Source organism: Anomaloglossus baeobatrachus, chromosome 1 (genome assembly GCF_048569485.1).
Source record: "Anomaloglossus baeobatrachus isolate aAnoBae1 chromosome 1, aAnoBae1.hap1, whole genome shotgun sequence".
Classification (NCBI taxonomy): domain Eukaryota; kingdom Metazoa; phylum Chordata; class Amphibia; order Anura; family Aromobatidae; genus Anomaloglossus; species Anomaloglossus baeobatrachus.
The window spans coordinates 658,211,618-658,227,501 of record NC_134353.1 but is presented as its reverse complement, the minus strand read 5'-3'; the positions used below and the strand labels follow the sequence as shown (position 1 = coordinate 658,227,501).

At 48.6% G+C, this 15,884-nt stretch overlaps 1 protein-coding gene across 3 annotated transcripts in view; it reads left to right on the top strand.

Moving 5' to 3' along the window:
• NF2 (NF2, moesin-ezrin-radixin like (MERLIN) tumor suppressor) overlaps positions 1-15,884 on the top strand; it is a 168,342-nt gene that overhangs the window by 62,682 nt on the left and 89,776 nt on the right. For all 3 annotated transcript variants that reach the window (XM_075341632.1, XM_075341618.1, XM_075341624.1), the window contains one exon: positions 14,717-14,839. In XM_075341632.1, the coding sequence (XP_075197747.1) occupies positions 14,717-14,839 (123 nt within the window). The remainder of the gene's footprint in view (positions 1-14,716; positions 14,840-15,884) is intronic.

Genomic DNA, 15,884 nt, shown 5'->3' with positions numbered 1-15,884 from the left:
CTCCCCCCCACCCGGGTTCCTGTGACAGAGCATGGTGAAACAAAAGCAGCATGAGCTACGAGTGGGCTCATTGAATGTCAAGGGACTCCACAGCCCGGAGAAACGCTCTATACTACTGAACCTCCTATGGAGAAACCGAATCCAGGTCGCCTTTCTTCAAGAGACACACTACTGCGAATCCAGACCATACAGACTCACGGACAGAAGGTATCCAATAGTACTCCACTCACCCTCCCCGGATCCTAGATCAAGGGGCACAAGCATCTTGCTGTCTAATACGCTCCCCTGGGAACCGTTAGACTCTCGGTCGGATGCCGAGGGAAGGCTCCTAATGCTCAAGGGACGCATTGTTTCTCAAATAGTCACCTTTGTGGCAGTTTATCTGCCCAACAAGGGTCAGTGTGCCGCCTTGATACGCTATCTTGAGCAGATTGAGGAATTCTCAGAGGGTACCCTGATTCTGGGGGGTGACTTTAATGTCGTGTTGGAACCGTCGAGGGATAGCTCAAAGGGGGTGTCCAGTCTCCCACAAAAGGCACTACGCCGGATGAGAAGGGGATTACATGATCACCAACTGATAGACACGTGGCGATTGATGCACCCATCAGACAAAGACTTTTCATTTTACTCAGCTGTTCATAACTGCTATTCACGGTTGGACCTTTTCCTCCTCAGACATGGGGACCTTCATTCTCTGGTGGATGCGTCGATTGAGTGCATATCCTTTTCTGATCATGCTCTGATCACAGTCACTATTTCCCTCGACTGTTCCATCAGAAGACAGGGACAGTGGATGCTGAACACTTCATTACTTGCGGACCAGGCGACGATGCGGGAACTGGGGGAGGCCTTGACTGAATATTTTGACAGCCACAGAAAGGGGGAGGTGTCCCCTAATATAGTCTGGGAGGCGCACAAATGCGTGGCAAGGGGTCTACTCATCAAGCATGGTTCACGTTTGAAGAGGGAACGGGCAGCGGAGGTCACATCTCTCTTAGCCGAAATAAGGGAGTTGGAAGTAACACATAAGGGGTCTTTGGAAGGGGAGATAGGAGTCAGGCTGGGTAGGAAGAGGGAGGAATTGCGTACTTTACTATACCACAAAGCCAAGGGAGCACTAGCCAAGTGTAGAAGACACTTCTACGAATTCGGTAATAAGAGTGGCAGGGCACTGGCTCGTGCCCTGCGGACTCAGAGGGCGAGGGGATATGTCCCTAAAGTGCAAACTCCTGGAGGGGGGTGGGCCACACTGCCGAAGGACATCGCATCCGCCTTTAAAGACTTTTACTCCTCGCTTTACTCTATAGACGAGGGACGGTCCGAGAGAGCTGGGGCGGAGCTGCGGCAACGCATAAGGAAATATATCTTGGATTCCGGCTTGAAACATTTTAAACCCGAGGATGCGGCGGCACTGGAGAGGCCCATCTCCGAGGAGGAGTATTGGTCCGCAATCAAAAACTCCCCCACAGGCAAGGCCCCGGGCCCAGATGGTTTCCCTTTGCAATACTATAAAAAAATGGGCACCCTACTGCTTCCCCCATTCCTTTCAGCCTTTAACAATATCCCATCATGTGATGCAGCCCCGTTGCCGAGGGATTCCTTAGCCGCTAACATAGTAGTCATCCCTAAAGAGGGCAAAGATCCTTCCTCCTGCTCAAGTTACAGGCCAATATCCCTCCTCAATACGGATTTGAAGTTCTTTACTAGAATTATTTCGGACAGACTGTCCCCGCTGATAGGGGAAATTGTTCACACAGACCAGGCAGGGTTTGTAAGGGGAAGAGAAGCAAGAGACAATACAACTAAGGCGGTGAATTTAGTCCATAAGGCTAAAACGGAAGGGACGCCACTCATGCTCTTGTCGACTGATGCAGAAAAAGCGTTCGACAGAGTTAATTGGATATTTATGGAGGAGGTATTGCGAGTTGTGGGGCTGGGGAGGATGATGTTCAAGTGGATCTGCTCTCTGTACAGCATCCCATCGGCAACAGTTAGAGTGAACGGTCTCAACTCAGACAGATTCCCCATTCTTAATGGCACAAGACAGGGTTGCCCCTTATCGCCCCTGATCTTCATTCTGACCCTGGAACCCCTACTATGTCGAATAAGAGGAAACATTAACATATCGGGCCCTAGGGTTGACGGCTCCAACTACAAAATTGCGGCATATGCGGAGGACCTACTCTTTTTCATAACTAATCCACAGATTTCCCTCCCCAACTTATTGAGAGAGTTGGAAATTTACTCCTCTCTTTCTAATTTTAAAATCAACATGTCAAAGTCCGAAGCTTTAAATGTATCTCTACCCCAAGAACAGGTAGTCTCGCTTCAATCTGCATTTAGGTTTAGGTGGTCTAGTCACTCCCTGAGGTACTTGGGGGTCCAGTTGGCAGCGGACATTAGTCAACTCTACAAATTGAATTATCTTCCTCTCTTGCAATCTATTAGAACAGACTGCGCAAGTTGGGGGAAGGGCTACTTTACTTGGTTCGGGAGGTGTGCAATATTAAAGATGAACATACTTCCTCGGCTATTATACCTCTTTCAGTCCCTGCCGATTCGGATCCCGGGCTCCTTTTTCGGGGATGTGGCTTCACTACAAACTAAATTTATCTGGGCAAATAAACCGGCGAGAATTTCCCGTTCCCTACTGTGTAGACCTAAGAGCAGAGGAGGTCTGGGAATCCCCGACTTGAAAAAATACTACTGGGCTACTCACATGGTCAGGGTACTAGACTGGTGCCGCCACTCTAAGACAAAGGCATGGGTGGCACTGGAACAGAGTTTCTCGGACATACATCTCCCGGCCACTCCCTGGCTTTTGCACTTTTCCCCGACAAATTTGAAATCTCACCCACTTATTGGAGCTACCCTGGAATGCTGCTCGAAAAACGAGATTCGGCGCCTTCTCCTCCCTGTGCCCTCTTGCATGTCGCCCATATTGGGAGATCCGGAGTTCCGCCCTGGCCTCTCGGACCCTGTCTTTCGGGGTTGGGTTCAGGGGGGTAGATTTAGAGCTTGTCATCTGGGAGGAGGGGGGGATTGGCTACCTCTTGAGGATATCCGTAGTCTCCTGACCCCGAATCCCATGGGGAGATGGAGAGCGACGCAACTGAGGCATTTTCTGCGCTCCCTCCCCTGCTTCACTCAGTATGCAGGGCCCCCCACGAGGTTTGAAAAACTGTGCTTGGAGGGGGGTGTTCTTCGGCATTCGCTCTCCTTAGTGTATACCATGCTAGCAGACCCAGTAGACTTGCCCATTCCGGCATACCTGCAGCAGTGGGAGAGGGATCTGGGGATGGCCCTAACTGTCACGCAAAGAGACAAAATTTTAATGTTAGCACATAAAACATCGATCAGCTCCAGATTGCTGGAGGCCAACTATAAACTGCTGGCAAGGTGGTATAGAGTCCCGTCTAGGCTGCATAGGATATTTCCCTCAGTGGACCCTGCGTGTTGGCGGTGTGGATTGGAGGAGGGTGACTATGTACATGTCTTCTGGTCATGTCCCTCTTTGCAGAGGTTTTGGTCAGAGGTGAAGCAGGTAATCAGACAGGTGACCGGGACGAAGGAGACACTGGGACCAGAGCTGTTTTTACTACAATTAACGGTACTCCCGATCTCTAAATATAAAAGTTCCTTGCTGAGATTCCTAGTCATGGCCGCCAGGTCCTGTATTCCTCTTGGCTGGAAGTCTACGGACCCCCCCACGGTGGCTCAGTGGGTATCAAGGGTCAACGACTTAATGCACATGGAGGATTTGACATCCTCTCTTAATGATCGCCGGGGGGACTTCTACAGGACATGGCTTCCATGGATGGAGTTCACCTCCTCTACAGACCACATAAGACTGCTCTCTGACCCGCGGGAACGCCCTGGTGGGGGTGTGGGGTAATCCCCCTGGACTTTCTCCCCCCCCCCCCTTTTTCTCCCAAACCCCCCACCCATTCCTCCCTCTTCCCCCCCCCCCTTTTTTTTTTTTTTTTTTTTTTTGTCTTTTCCCTCTCTCTTTCTCTTCTTTTCCCTCTCCCTCTCGGTCTCCTTTCCCCCCCTCTTCTCACCTTTTTTCCCTCACCCCCCTTTCTCTCATCTTCTTCCTGTTCCTGATACACAACTTATGATGTTCTCTTTTAGGACTTTCTTTTCTCTCATTCTGCTAAATGTTCTTCTTTCTTTGTATAGAGTTGGTTCTCAAAATAAAAGGTTAAAATCAGACCAGACTCGTAGGGATGGCAGACGGGATGCATAAGGATACTGGAGGTCAGGATTTATGTCAACGTTATATCCCTGATATTTTTCATGTTGCTCCTTGTGGAGCAGAAAGTTTTTTCAATGTCACGAGTTGGTATGTAAAATAAAGAATTTAAAAAAAAAAGTAATGGACTACATAATAGACTATGGTTTTCCAACTCACAGGGTCCATTAAAGGCACGTGTCTATTAAATTGACAGGTTTTTCCCAGCATATTTGCTCACTGGAGGCTATAAAATGTGGTGTGAACATAACTTGCTGAGTCACAGCTTTATTCACAGTTCTGCAGGTTTACATGTTAAATCTCATCCTAGAACTTGCCTTGGTAATTTTGCATTCTGGTGTAAAGTTGGACACATACTCAAGGGGGATTTACATAGCATTCATAGTGCTTTACTTTTTCAAGTAAGGTCTATTTCTGTACAATTTTAGTGGATGGAAAACCCCTTTAGGGTAAATCAAACTGCTTCTTTTCTGTTTCTCAAGCAGAAAAATCTTCAGGAACCACCCATTTTCCCTTATGTGTTTTTTTTTTTATCTATAGAAGTGTCTTTTATTTGACTTTTTCCTCTAGTTTGCGGAGTATTTTTTTTTTTTTCTCGGTTTTCAGACTTTTTTTTTTTAAAATATTCTCTATCTCCATAAGGATTGGGATAAATTTCATATTTGTGCTTTATCTTTTCCCTCCCTGTCTGTCAAGAGTCATAACTTTATTTTTTCCTGCCTGATAAGGACTTTTCACCATACAAGGTACTGGAAAATGAATACAATTTTCCACTAGGGGTGAGATTGTTAAAAAATAAAATAAAATAATAAATAAAAAAATTGCATTTCCACATTTTGTGTGTTTTTGTTTTTATGGCATTCATTATCCAATGACCTGGAAATGTAATTTTCTTCAGTACAATTACAGTGGAACCAAAGTTTCATAGTTCTTTTTTTTTATTTTTTATGTTCTGAAATTGTGTGAAAAACTATTTACTTTTGTTGCCATTTTGCAAGAACCGTAATGTTTTCAATTATCGGTGGGGGTGTGTGCGTTTTTTTTTGGTGACCTGATGTTTATATTAATAAGATAAATTATTAAGATAAGTGTGTTGATCCCTTTTTTTTTTTTTTTTTTAATCTATTTTTTTTTGCAGTTTTGGTTATTAATAAAAATGCAAATCTGGCATTACGTTTTTTTTTTTCTTACAGTATTTGCCGGATGAGTTATTTTTGTACTTTCCTAGATCCCATTTTCTTTGTCGCTCCATTGGGAGACCCAGACAATTGGGTGTATAGCTTCTGCCTCCGGAGGCCACACAAAGTATTACACTTAAAGTGTAAAGCCCCTCCCCTTCTGCCTATACACCCCCCGTGCATCACGGGCTCCTCAGTTTTTATGCTTTGTGCGAAGGAGGCACACATCCACGCATAGCTCCACAAATTAGTCAGCAGCAGCTGCTGACTATATCGGATGGAAGAAAAGAGGGCCCATAACAGGGCCCCCAGCATGCTCCCTTCTCACCCCACTCTGGTCGGCGGTGCTGTTAAGGTTGAGGTACCCATTGCGGGTACATAGGCAGGAGCCACATGCTGTTTTCCTTCCCCATCCCTTAAGGGCTCTGGGTGAAGTGGGATCCTAATCGGTCTCCAGACACTGGGACCGTGCTCCCTCCGCAGCCCCTGGGGAATCTGCTGGACAGGAGCCGGGTATCGTCAGGGACAAGGCCCTGCTACTGTGAGGTACTCTGTGTCCCCTTGGGGACCGCGCATGGAGCGCTTGTGTCATACATGCTGCAGCAGCTGCTGGGTGTGTTAGTGCGCCGGGGACTACCGCGCTGGCCGCGCTTATTTGCCGGCCGCGCTTATAACTTTAGTCCCCGGCTTTTGCGGCCTAGTACCGCATATTCCCGCCCCCGGGCCTGCCAGTCAGGGTAAGGGCGGGACGCTGCTCAGGACGTCAGCGCTGAGGGCTGGAGCATACTTTGTATCCTCCTCCCCCCTCACTGAGCACCGTGGGGCACCAGATTCCCGCACTTTCTTGGGCACGCCCACGGCCCCCTCCTCCTCACAGAACGCCGGCAGCCATTCCTGTCAGCACAACTGAAGCTGGAGAGGAGAGACAACACGGCTTTGGGAGGCCCAGGCAGGGAATCTGGTGATCACACAACCGCTTTTGGCGGTCGGTAAGCAGCACCTGTTTCTAGGTGCTGGCCCCACTGAGTGCCGAAGTGTATATATATATATGCTTATATGCTATACATTTACACTGTAGGTCGCACTGTTGATTTTTGGCTATATACCCTCCTGGATTGTACTCAGAGGAGACAACAGCATGTCGTCCGCAAAAAGCAAGGGTGCCAAAGCACAGGCTTACTTTGCAACCTGTACCTCATGTGCGGCTATACTACCGGCAGGTTCCACCGACCCTCATTGTGTGCAATGCTCGGCCCCTGTGGCACTTACTCAGCCGGAGCCTCTGCTACTGGTGGCCCAAGTGGAACCACCTGCTACCACTGTCCAGGTGACAGGGACGGAGTTTGCAGTATTTGCTGACAAACTTTCTGAGAGTATGGATAAATGGTCTGCTAAGATACTAGAAGCCTTGCAGTCCAGGCCGGTAACACAGGCCCCGGGCACTGTTGAATCATTGGCCCCAGGCCCCCCTCGGTTGGAGCAGCAAAGTGCTCCTGGGGTGGCTCATAGGTCCCAGGGTGAGGTCTCTGACACGGACCGCAGTCCCAGACCGCCTAAGCGAGCTCGCTGGGAAATTCCCTCGACTTCATCACACTGCTCAGGGTCTCAGCAGGAGGACTCTTTGGAGGATGAAGCGGAGGTGGCAGATCAGGATTCTGATCCTGAAGCCGCTCTCAACCTAGATACACCTGAAGGAGACGCCATAGTGAATGACCTTATAGCGACCATCAATCAGGTGTTGGATCTTTCTCCCCCAGCTCCTCCAATTGAGGAGTCAGCTTCTCAGCAGGAGAAATTCCGTTTCAGATTTCCCAAGCGTACAATGAGTACGTTTCTGGATCACTCTGACTTCAGAGAGGCAGTCCAGAAACACCGAGCTTGTCCAGATAAGCGCTTTTCTAAGCGCCTTAAGGACACACGTTATCCCTTTCCCCCTGATGTTGTGAAGGGTTGGGCTCAGTGTCCCAAGGTGGATCCTCCAGTTTCCAGACTGGCGGCTAGATCCATAGTTGCCGTGGAAGATGGGGCTTCACTCAAAGATGCCACTGACAGACAGATGGAGCTCTGGTTGAAATCCATCTATGAAGCTATCGCCGCGTCCTTTGCTCCGGCATTCGCAGCCGTATGGGCACTCCAAGCTATCTCAGCTTGTCACTCGCAGATTAATGCAGTCACACGTGCCTCTGCTCCGCAGGTGGTGTCCTTAACTTCTCAGGCGTCGGCGTTTGCGTCCTACGCCATTAATGCTGTCCTGGACTCTGCGAGCCGTACGGCGGTAGCTTCCGCCAATTCGGTAGCAGTCCGCAGGGCCATGTGGCTACGTGAATGGAAGGCAGACTCTGCTTCCAAAAAGTTCTTAACCGGTTTGCCATTTTCTGGCGACCGCCTGTTTGGTGAGCGATTGGATGAAATCATTAAACAATCCAAGGGAAAGGACTCATCCTTACCCCAGTCCAAACCAAACAGACCTCAACAACGGAAGGTACAATCGAGGTTTCGGTCCTTTCGGCCCACGGGCAGGTCTCAATTCGCCTCGTCCAACAGGCCACAGAAGGGTCAGAAGGACTCCGATTCATGGCGGTCTAAGTCACGTCCTAAAAAGACCGCCGGAGGAACCGCTCCCAAAGCGGCCTCCTCATGACTTTCGGCCTCTCCACACCGCATCCTCGGTCGGTGGCAGGCTCTCCCGCTTTTGCGACGCCTGACTACCACAGGTACAGGACCGTTGGGTGAGAGACATTCTGTCTCACGGTTACAGGATAGAGTTCAGCTCTCGTCCTCCGACTCGATTCTTCAGAACATCTCCGCCCCCCGAGCGAGCCGATGCTCTTCTTCAGGCGGTGTGCACTCTGAAGGCAGAAGGAGTGGTGATCCCTGTTCCTCTTCAGCAACAGGGTCACGGTTTTTACTCCAACTTGTTCGTGGTGCCAAAAAAGGACGGATCTTTCCGTCCTGTTCTGGACCTAAAACTGCTCAACAAACACGTAAAAACCAGGCGGTTCCGGATGGAATCGCTCCGCTCCGTCATCGCCTCAATGTCCCAAGGAGATTTCCTAGCATCAATCGACATCAAAGATGCTTATCTCCACGTACCGATTGCTCCAGAGCATCAGCGCTTCCTGCGTTTCGCCATAGGGGACGAACACCTTCAGTTCGTGGCACTGCCTTTCGGCCTGGCAACAGCCCCACGGGTCTTCACCAAGGTCATGGCAACAGTAGTAGCAATCCTACACTCTCAGGGACACTCGGTGATCCCTTACTTAGACGATCTGCTTGTCAAGGCACCCTCTCGGGGGGCATGCCAACACAGCCTGAACATTGCTCTGGAGACTCTCCAGAGATTCGGGTGGATCATCAATTTCCCAAAGTCAAATCTGACACCGGCCCAATCACTGACATATCTTGGCATGGAGTTTCATACTCTCTCAGCGATAGTGAAGCTTCCGCTGGACAAACAGCGTTCACTACAGACAGGGGTGCAATCTCTCCTTCAAGGTCAGTCACACCCCTTGGGGCGCCTCATGCACTTCCTAGGGAAGATGGTAGCAGCAATGGAGGCAGTTCCTTTTGCGCAGTTTCATCTGCGTCCACTTCAATGGGACATTCTCCGCAAATGGGACAGGAAGTCGGCGTCCCTCGACAGGAACGTCTCCCTTTCTCAGGCAGCCAAAACCTCCCTTCGGTGGTGGCTTCTTCCCACTTCATTGTCGAAGGGGAAATCCTTCCTACCCCCATCCTGGGCGGTGGTCACGACGGACGCGAGTCTTTCAGGGTGGGGTGCGGTCTTTCTCCACCACAGGGCTCAGGGTACCTGGACTCAGCCAGAGTCCTCCCTTCAGATCAATGTTCTGGAGATAAGGGCAGTGTATCTTGCCCTAAAGGCGTTCCAGCCGTGGCTGGAAGGCAAGCAGATCCGAATTCAGTCGGACAACTCCACAGCGGTGGCATACATCAACCACCAAGGCGGAACACGCAGTCGGCAAGCCTTCCAGGAAGTCCGGCGGATTCTGCTATGGGTGGAAGCCACAGCCTCCACCATATCCGCAGTTCACATCCCGGGCGTAGAAAACTGGGAAGCAGACTTTCTCAGTCGCCAGGGCATGGACGCAGGGGAATGGTCCCTTCACCCGGACGTGTTTCAAGAGATCTGTTGCCGCTGGGGGAGGCCGGACGTCGACCTAATGGCGTCCCGGCACAACAACAAGGTCCCGGCATTCATGGCACGGTCTCAAGATCACAGAGCTCTGGCGGCAGACGCCTTAGTTCAGGATTGGTCGCAGTTTCAACTCCCTTATGTGTTTCCTCCTCTGGCACTGTTGCCCAGAGTGTTACGCAAGATCAGGTCCGACTGCCGCCGCGCCATCCTCGTCGCTCCAGACTGGCCGAGGAGGTCGTGGTACCCGGATCTGTGGCATCTCACGGTGGGCCAACCGTGGGCACTACCAGATCGACCAGACTTGCTGTCTCAAGGGCCGTTTTTCCATCTGAATTCTGCGGCCCTCAACCTGACTGTGTGGCCATTGAGTCCTGGATCCTAGCGTCTTTAGGGTTATCTCAAGAGGTCATTGCCACTATGAGACAGGCTAGGAAACCAACGTCCGCCAAGATCTACCACAGGACGTGGAGGATATTCTTATCCTGGTGCTCTGATCAGGGTTTTACTCCCTGGCCATTTGCCTTGCCCACTTTTCTTTCCTTCCTTCAATCCGGATTGGAAAAGGGTTTGTCGCTCGGCTCCCTTAAGGGACAAGTCTCAGCGCTCTCTGTGTTTTTTCAGAAGCGCCTAGCCAGACTTCCACAGGTACGCACGTTCCTGCAGGGGGTTTGTCACATAGTCCCTCCTTACAAGCGTCCGTTAGAACCCTGGGATCTGAACAGGGTGCTGATGGCTCTTCAGAAACCACCTTTCGAGCCAATGAAGGATATTTCTCTTTCACGCCTTTCGCAGAAAGTGGTCTTCCTAGTAGCAGTCACATCACTTCGGAGAGTGTCTGAGCTAGCAGCGCTGTCATGCAAAGCCCCTTTCCTGGTGTTTCACCAGGACAAGGTGGTTCTGCGTCCGGTTCCGGAATTTCTCCCTAAGGTGGTATCCCCCTTTCATCTCAATCAGGATATCTCCTTACCCTCTTTTTGTCCTCATCCAGTTCACCAATGTGAAAAGGATTTGCACTTGTTAGATCTGGTGAGAGCACTCAGAATCTACATTTCTCGTACGGCGCCCCTGCGCCGCTCGGATGCACTCTTTGTCCTTGTCGCTGGCCAGCGTAAAGGGTCACAGGCTTCCAAATCAACCCTGGCTCGGTGGATCAAGGAACCAATTCTCGAAGCTTACCGATCTTCTGGGCTTCCGGTTCCCTCAGGGCTGAAGGCCCATTCTACCAGAGCCGTGGGTGCGTCCTGGGCTTTGCGGCACCAGGCTACGGCTCAGCAGGTGTGTCAGGCGGCTACCTGGTCGAGCCTGCACACTTTCACGAAACACTATCAGGTGCATACCTATGCTTCGGCAGATGCCAGCCTAGGTAGGCGAGTCCTTCAGGCGGCGGTTGCCCACCTGTAGGTAGGGGCCGTTTTACGGCTCTATTACGAGGTATTATTTTACCCACCCAGGGACTGCTTTTGGACGTCCCAATTGTCTGGGTCTCCCAATGGAGCGACAAAGAAGAAGGGAATTTTGTTTACTTACCGTAAATTCCTTTTCTTCTATTTCCAATTGGGAGACCCAGCACCCGCCCCTGTTCCCTTCGGGCTGTTGTTATTTGTGTACACATGTTGTTCATGTTGAATGGTTTTAAGTTTTCCGAACTTCCTTCGGATTGAATTTACTTTAGACCAATTTATAAGTTTTCTCCTTCTTGCTTTTGCACCAAAACTGAGGAGCCCGTGATGCACGGGGGGTGTATAGGCAGAAGGGGAGGGGCTTTACACTTTTTAGTGTAATACTTTGTGTGGCCTCCGGGGGCAGAAGCTATACACCCAATTGTCTGGGTCTCCCAATTGGAGCTAGAAGAAAAGGAATTTACGGTAAGTAAACAAAATTCCCTTCTTTATGGACGAAGCAATATCTTGTGTATTTATGTATTTTTTGTTAATGGGAGGGAGGGGGGAAAGAGAGTTATTCATGTTTTCCTGTTTTTTTTTTTTTCTTGTTTCTTTCTTAATATTTTATCATTTTATTTTTATTTATTTTTTTTGCTTTATTTGTTACGCCCTTTAGGGGACTGTAACCTGCGATTGTCTGATTGTTCCTACTATAGTTTATATGCTTAGGTTAAACCAGTACAGATTTTTGTTTTCACTCATGAGGGCCTTTTGCTGGGAATCACTGACTCACGTTCAAGCACAATTCTTTTTTGAACTTAGTTTCGCCCCCTGCAGTGTAATTGATTATACACAGGTCCTTTACCAGAAATTCTCTGCTTAGCTCCGCCCATTATAGTCACATGATCGTGACATGCAGTTCCTGCCTGCATAACCATTTGTCCAATGCTGAGCCGAGCTCCACTGGCTTTTACCTAAGCATACAAACTTTTTTTAAAGATAAATACATGGATTTTTTTTTTTTTTTTGGAGGTGGTTTAACCTATTCACAACCGGCCGATTTTTCGCTTTCCGTTTTTTTTTCGCCATTCTTTTTCTGAGAGACGTAGCTTTTTTATTTTTCAGTCAATATGGTCATGTGAGGGCTGATTTTTTGCGGAACGAGCTGTACTTTTAAATGAAATCATAAGTTTTACGATATAGTGTACTGGGAAACGGCAAAAAAATTCCAAATGCAGAAAAATTGCAAATAAAGTGCGACAGCACTATTGTTTTTGAGATATTTTATTCACTGTGTTCACTATATGGTAAAACTGATGTGTGGGTGCGATGCCTCAGGTCAGTGCGAGTTCGTAGACACCAAAAATGTATAGGTTTACTTTTATATAAGGGGTTAAAAAAAAAATCGGAAGTTTGACCGAAAAAAGTGGCGCACGTTTTACGCCATATTCCGTGACCCGTAGTGTTCTCATTTTTCGGGATCTATGGCTCAGTGACGGCTTATTTTTTGCGTCTCGAGCTGACATTTTTAACGGTACCATTTTTGCGCAGATGCTACGTTTTGATCGCCTCTTATAGCATTTTGCGCAAAAGTTGTGGCGACAAAACAAGTCGTTTTGGCGTTTGGAATTTTTTTGCCGCTACGCCGTATACTGATCAGATTAATTGATTTTATATTTTGATAGATCGGGCGTTTCTGAACGCGGCGATACCAAATGTGTGTATATTTTTTATTTTTTTAACCCTTTTAATTTTCAATGGGGCGTGATTTGAACTTTTAGGGTTTTTTTTTTTTTTTTTTTAATTTTTTAAAACTTTTTTTTAACTTTTTTTTTTTTTTTTATTTTACTAGTCCCCCTAGGGGGCTATTGCGATCAGCATTCCGATCGCTCTGCACTATCTGCTGATCACAGCTATACAGCTGTAAACAGCAGATACGCGCTCTCTTTCTCTTTTGCTGTGCCGCTGGCACAGTGAAAGTGAAAGCAATTCATGTGTAGTACAGGAGTCATCACATGACCCTGTGACAACTATTGGAAGTCACGTGATCGCGTCACGTGACTTCAGGTATCGGGCGGTAAGTAAAAGTTTACCGCGATCGCGCTTATAATGGCGCTGTCACATATTGACAGTGCCTTTTAAGGGGTTAAACAGCACGAGCAGATAACAATTCTGCTCGTGCCTAGCAGGCACACATCTCAGCTGTGAAAATCACCTGAGATGTGCGCTGATCGCGGCATGCTGCCGTCGGCAGACCGCGGGCAGTAACATTATGACCGCTAGGACGTTATTTTACGGCCCGCGGTCGTTAAGGGGTTAATATAAAAAAACGACAGGTTCCCTTTAAGTCAACGTCTCCTATGGATTCCAGCACCATCATGACATGCATTGTCATCACCACCCAAACTCTTTTTATGTGCATGTAGCTTTCAAAGGAAGTCCAACCATACATTTACATCGCCACTGCTTTCCTCCTTTTTGAGAAATCCGCATTTTAATTAATAAGCAAATGCAACTGTAAATCTGAAGCCTCTACAATCCATCTCTATTCTCGAATCAGCGCCATCTACGCCTACTTGATTCACAGCCACTATGCAGTGTGATTTCAGGCAAAGAAACCTCCAGTTAAGGAGGAGGAGGCGGGGATTAGAGCTGGAGTGACACAGGTATCATGACTAAGGGCTTATACGATTTTAAAGGGAACCTGTAACCAGAATTTTCGCTATTAAAGTAAAAGAATCCCCTTCTGCAGCTCCTGGGCTGCATTCTATAAAGGTTCATCTTGCTACTGGCCCCCCTTTCAGACCTAAATAACAGCTTTATAAAATATTACCTTTTGCTATGGTAATGAGGTTTGCTGGCCCTGTGGGCGGGCTGTATTTCGTCTGTTATCCCCCTCCTGCCGCTGTTCGCCGTCCCCCAGTGTTCATTTACATAGATGAGGCTGCCGCCCTCATCTTCCACAGTGCTCCGGGAGTCTTGCGCATGCGCAGTGGCACTATCACGGGATGGAGCACTGATTTCAAATCGCGAACGCCGGTGATGTTATTGCGCAGGCGCGAGATTATGGGCGGCGCTGTGAATGATATCCCCAGCGTCATCCAAGTACCCGCCCATAATCTCGCGCCGGCCCAATAACACCACCGGCGCTCGCGATTTGACAACAGTGCTCAGTCCCGCGATAGTGCCACTGCGCATGCGCGAGACTCTCGAAGCACTGCGGAACATGAGGGCGGCAGCCTCATCTATGTAAATGAACAGTGGGGGACGGCGAAAGGCGGCAGGAGGGGGGATAACAGACTAAATACAGCCCGCCCACGGGGCCAGCAAACCTCATTACCATAGCAAAAGGTAATATTTTATAAAGTTATTTAGGTCTGAAAGGTGGGCCAATAGCAAGATGAACCTTTATAGAATGCAGCCGAGGAGCTGCAGAAGGGGATTGTTTTAGTTTAATAGCGAAAATTCTGGTGACAGGTTTCCTTTAAGGAAGTCCTGATCCGCCGCTTCTTCTTTTATATATTTTTTTTGTACAGGATTCAGACCTACCGCCTCATTTTCATTTCAATTAAAACACATAATTGTCATTAAAGGAACAGACTGACCATGTAAATGTATTGCTGGACTTGTCCTGAAAGAGCTTCATGGGCATATACAGTACAATGAAACCTAAAAAATCCAGATACACTCAAATTAGTTAGTGTTAGAGTTGTTTTTTTCATGTTTTTATGACTTTTTGTTACAGATGGAACGCCAAAGACTAGCCCGAGAAAAGCAATTGAGGGAGGAAGCTGAGCGGACACGGGATGAGCTGGAGAGGAGATTGCTGCAGCTGAAGGAGGAGGCTCAGATGGCCAATGATGCTCTAGTGAGTGCATTAACTGATCTCAAACCATTTTAAAATAGTTTTCTTTTAGATTTTGCCTTAGAATAAGCTTTTAAAACCTGTATGAAAATAGCAATTGTGTGAACATACTGTAAGGCCACTTCACACAGCAGTATTTTTCATTTGTGGCTCCACGAGTAGAACTTAACGTGCCGATGCATCTATGGTGGCCAATATGTAGCCATATATACAAACGGTAAGCAACAGCACTCTGCAATTAATGAGTACATGAAATTTACTGCTGCTATACATATAAATAAGTCTTGATTAAAATTGTGTAAAGGCCCCGTCACACTAAGCAACATCGCTAGCAACATCGCTGCTAACGAACAACTTTTGTGACGTTGCTAGCGATGTTGCTGTGTGTGACATCCAGCAACAACCTGGCCCCTGCTGTGAGGTCGTTGGTTGTTGCTGAATGTCCTGGGCCATTTTTTAGTTGTTGCTGTCCCGCTGTGAAGCACAGATCGCTGTGTGTTACAGCGAGACAGCAACAACTAAATGTGCAGGCAGCAGGAGCCGGCTTCTGCTGAGGCTGGTAACCACAGTAAACATCGAGTAACCAAGAAGCCCTGTCCTTGGTTACCCGATATTTACCTTTGTTACCAGCCTCCGCCGCTCTCACCGTCAGTGCCGGCTCTTGCTCTGTGCACATGTAGCTGCAGGACACATCGGGTTAATTAACCCGATGTGTGCTGTAGCTAGGAGAGCAGGGAGCCAGCGCTAAGCAGTGTGCGCTGCTCCCTGTTCTCTGCACGTGTAGCTCCGTGCGCTGGTAACCAAGGTAAATATCGGGTTGGTTACCCGATATTTACCTTAGTTACCAAGCGCAGCATCTTCCACGCGGCGCTGGGGGCTGGTCACTGGTTGCTGGTAAGCTCACCAGCAACTCGTGTAGCGACGCTCCAGCGATCCCTGCCAGGTCAGGTTGCTGGTGGGATCGCTGGAGCGTCGCAGTGTGACATCTCACCAGCAACCTCCTAGCAACTTACCAGCAATCTCTATCGTTGTTGGGATCGCTGGTAAG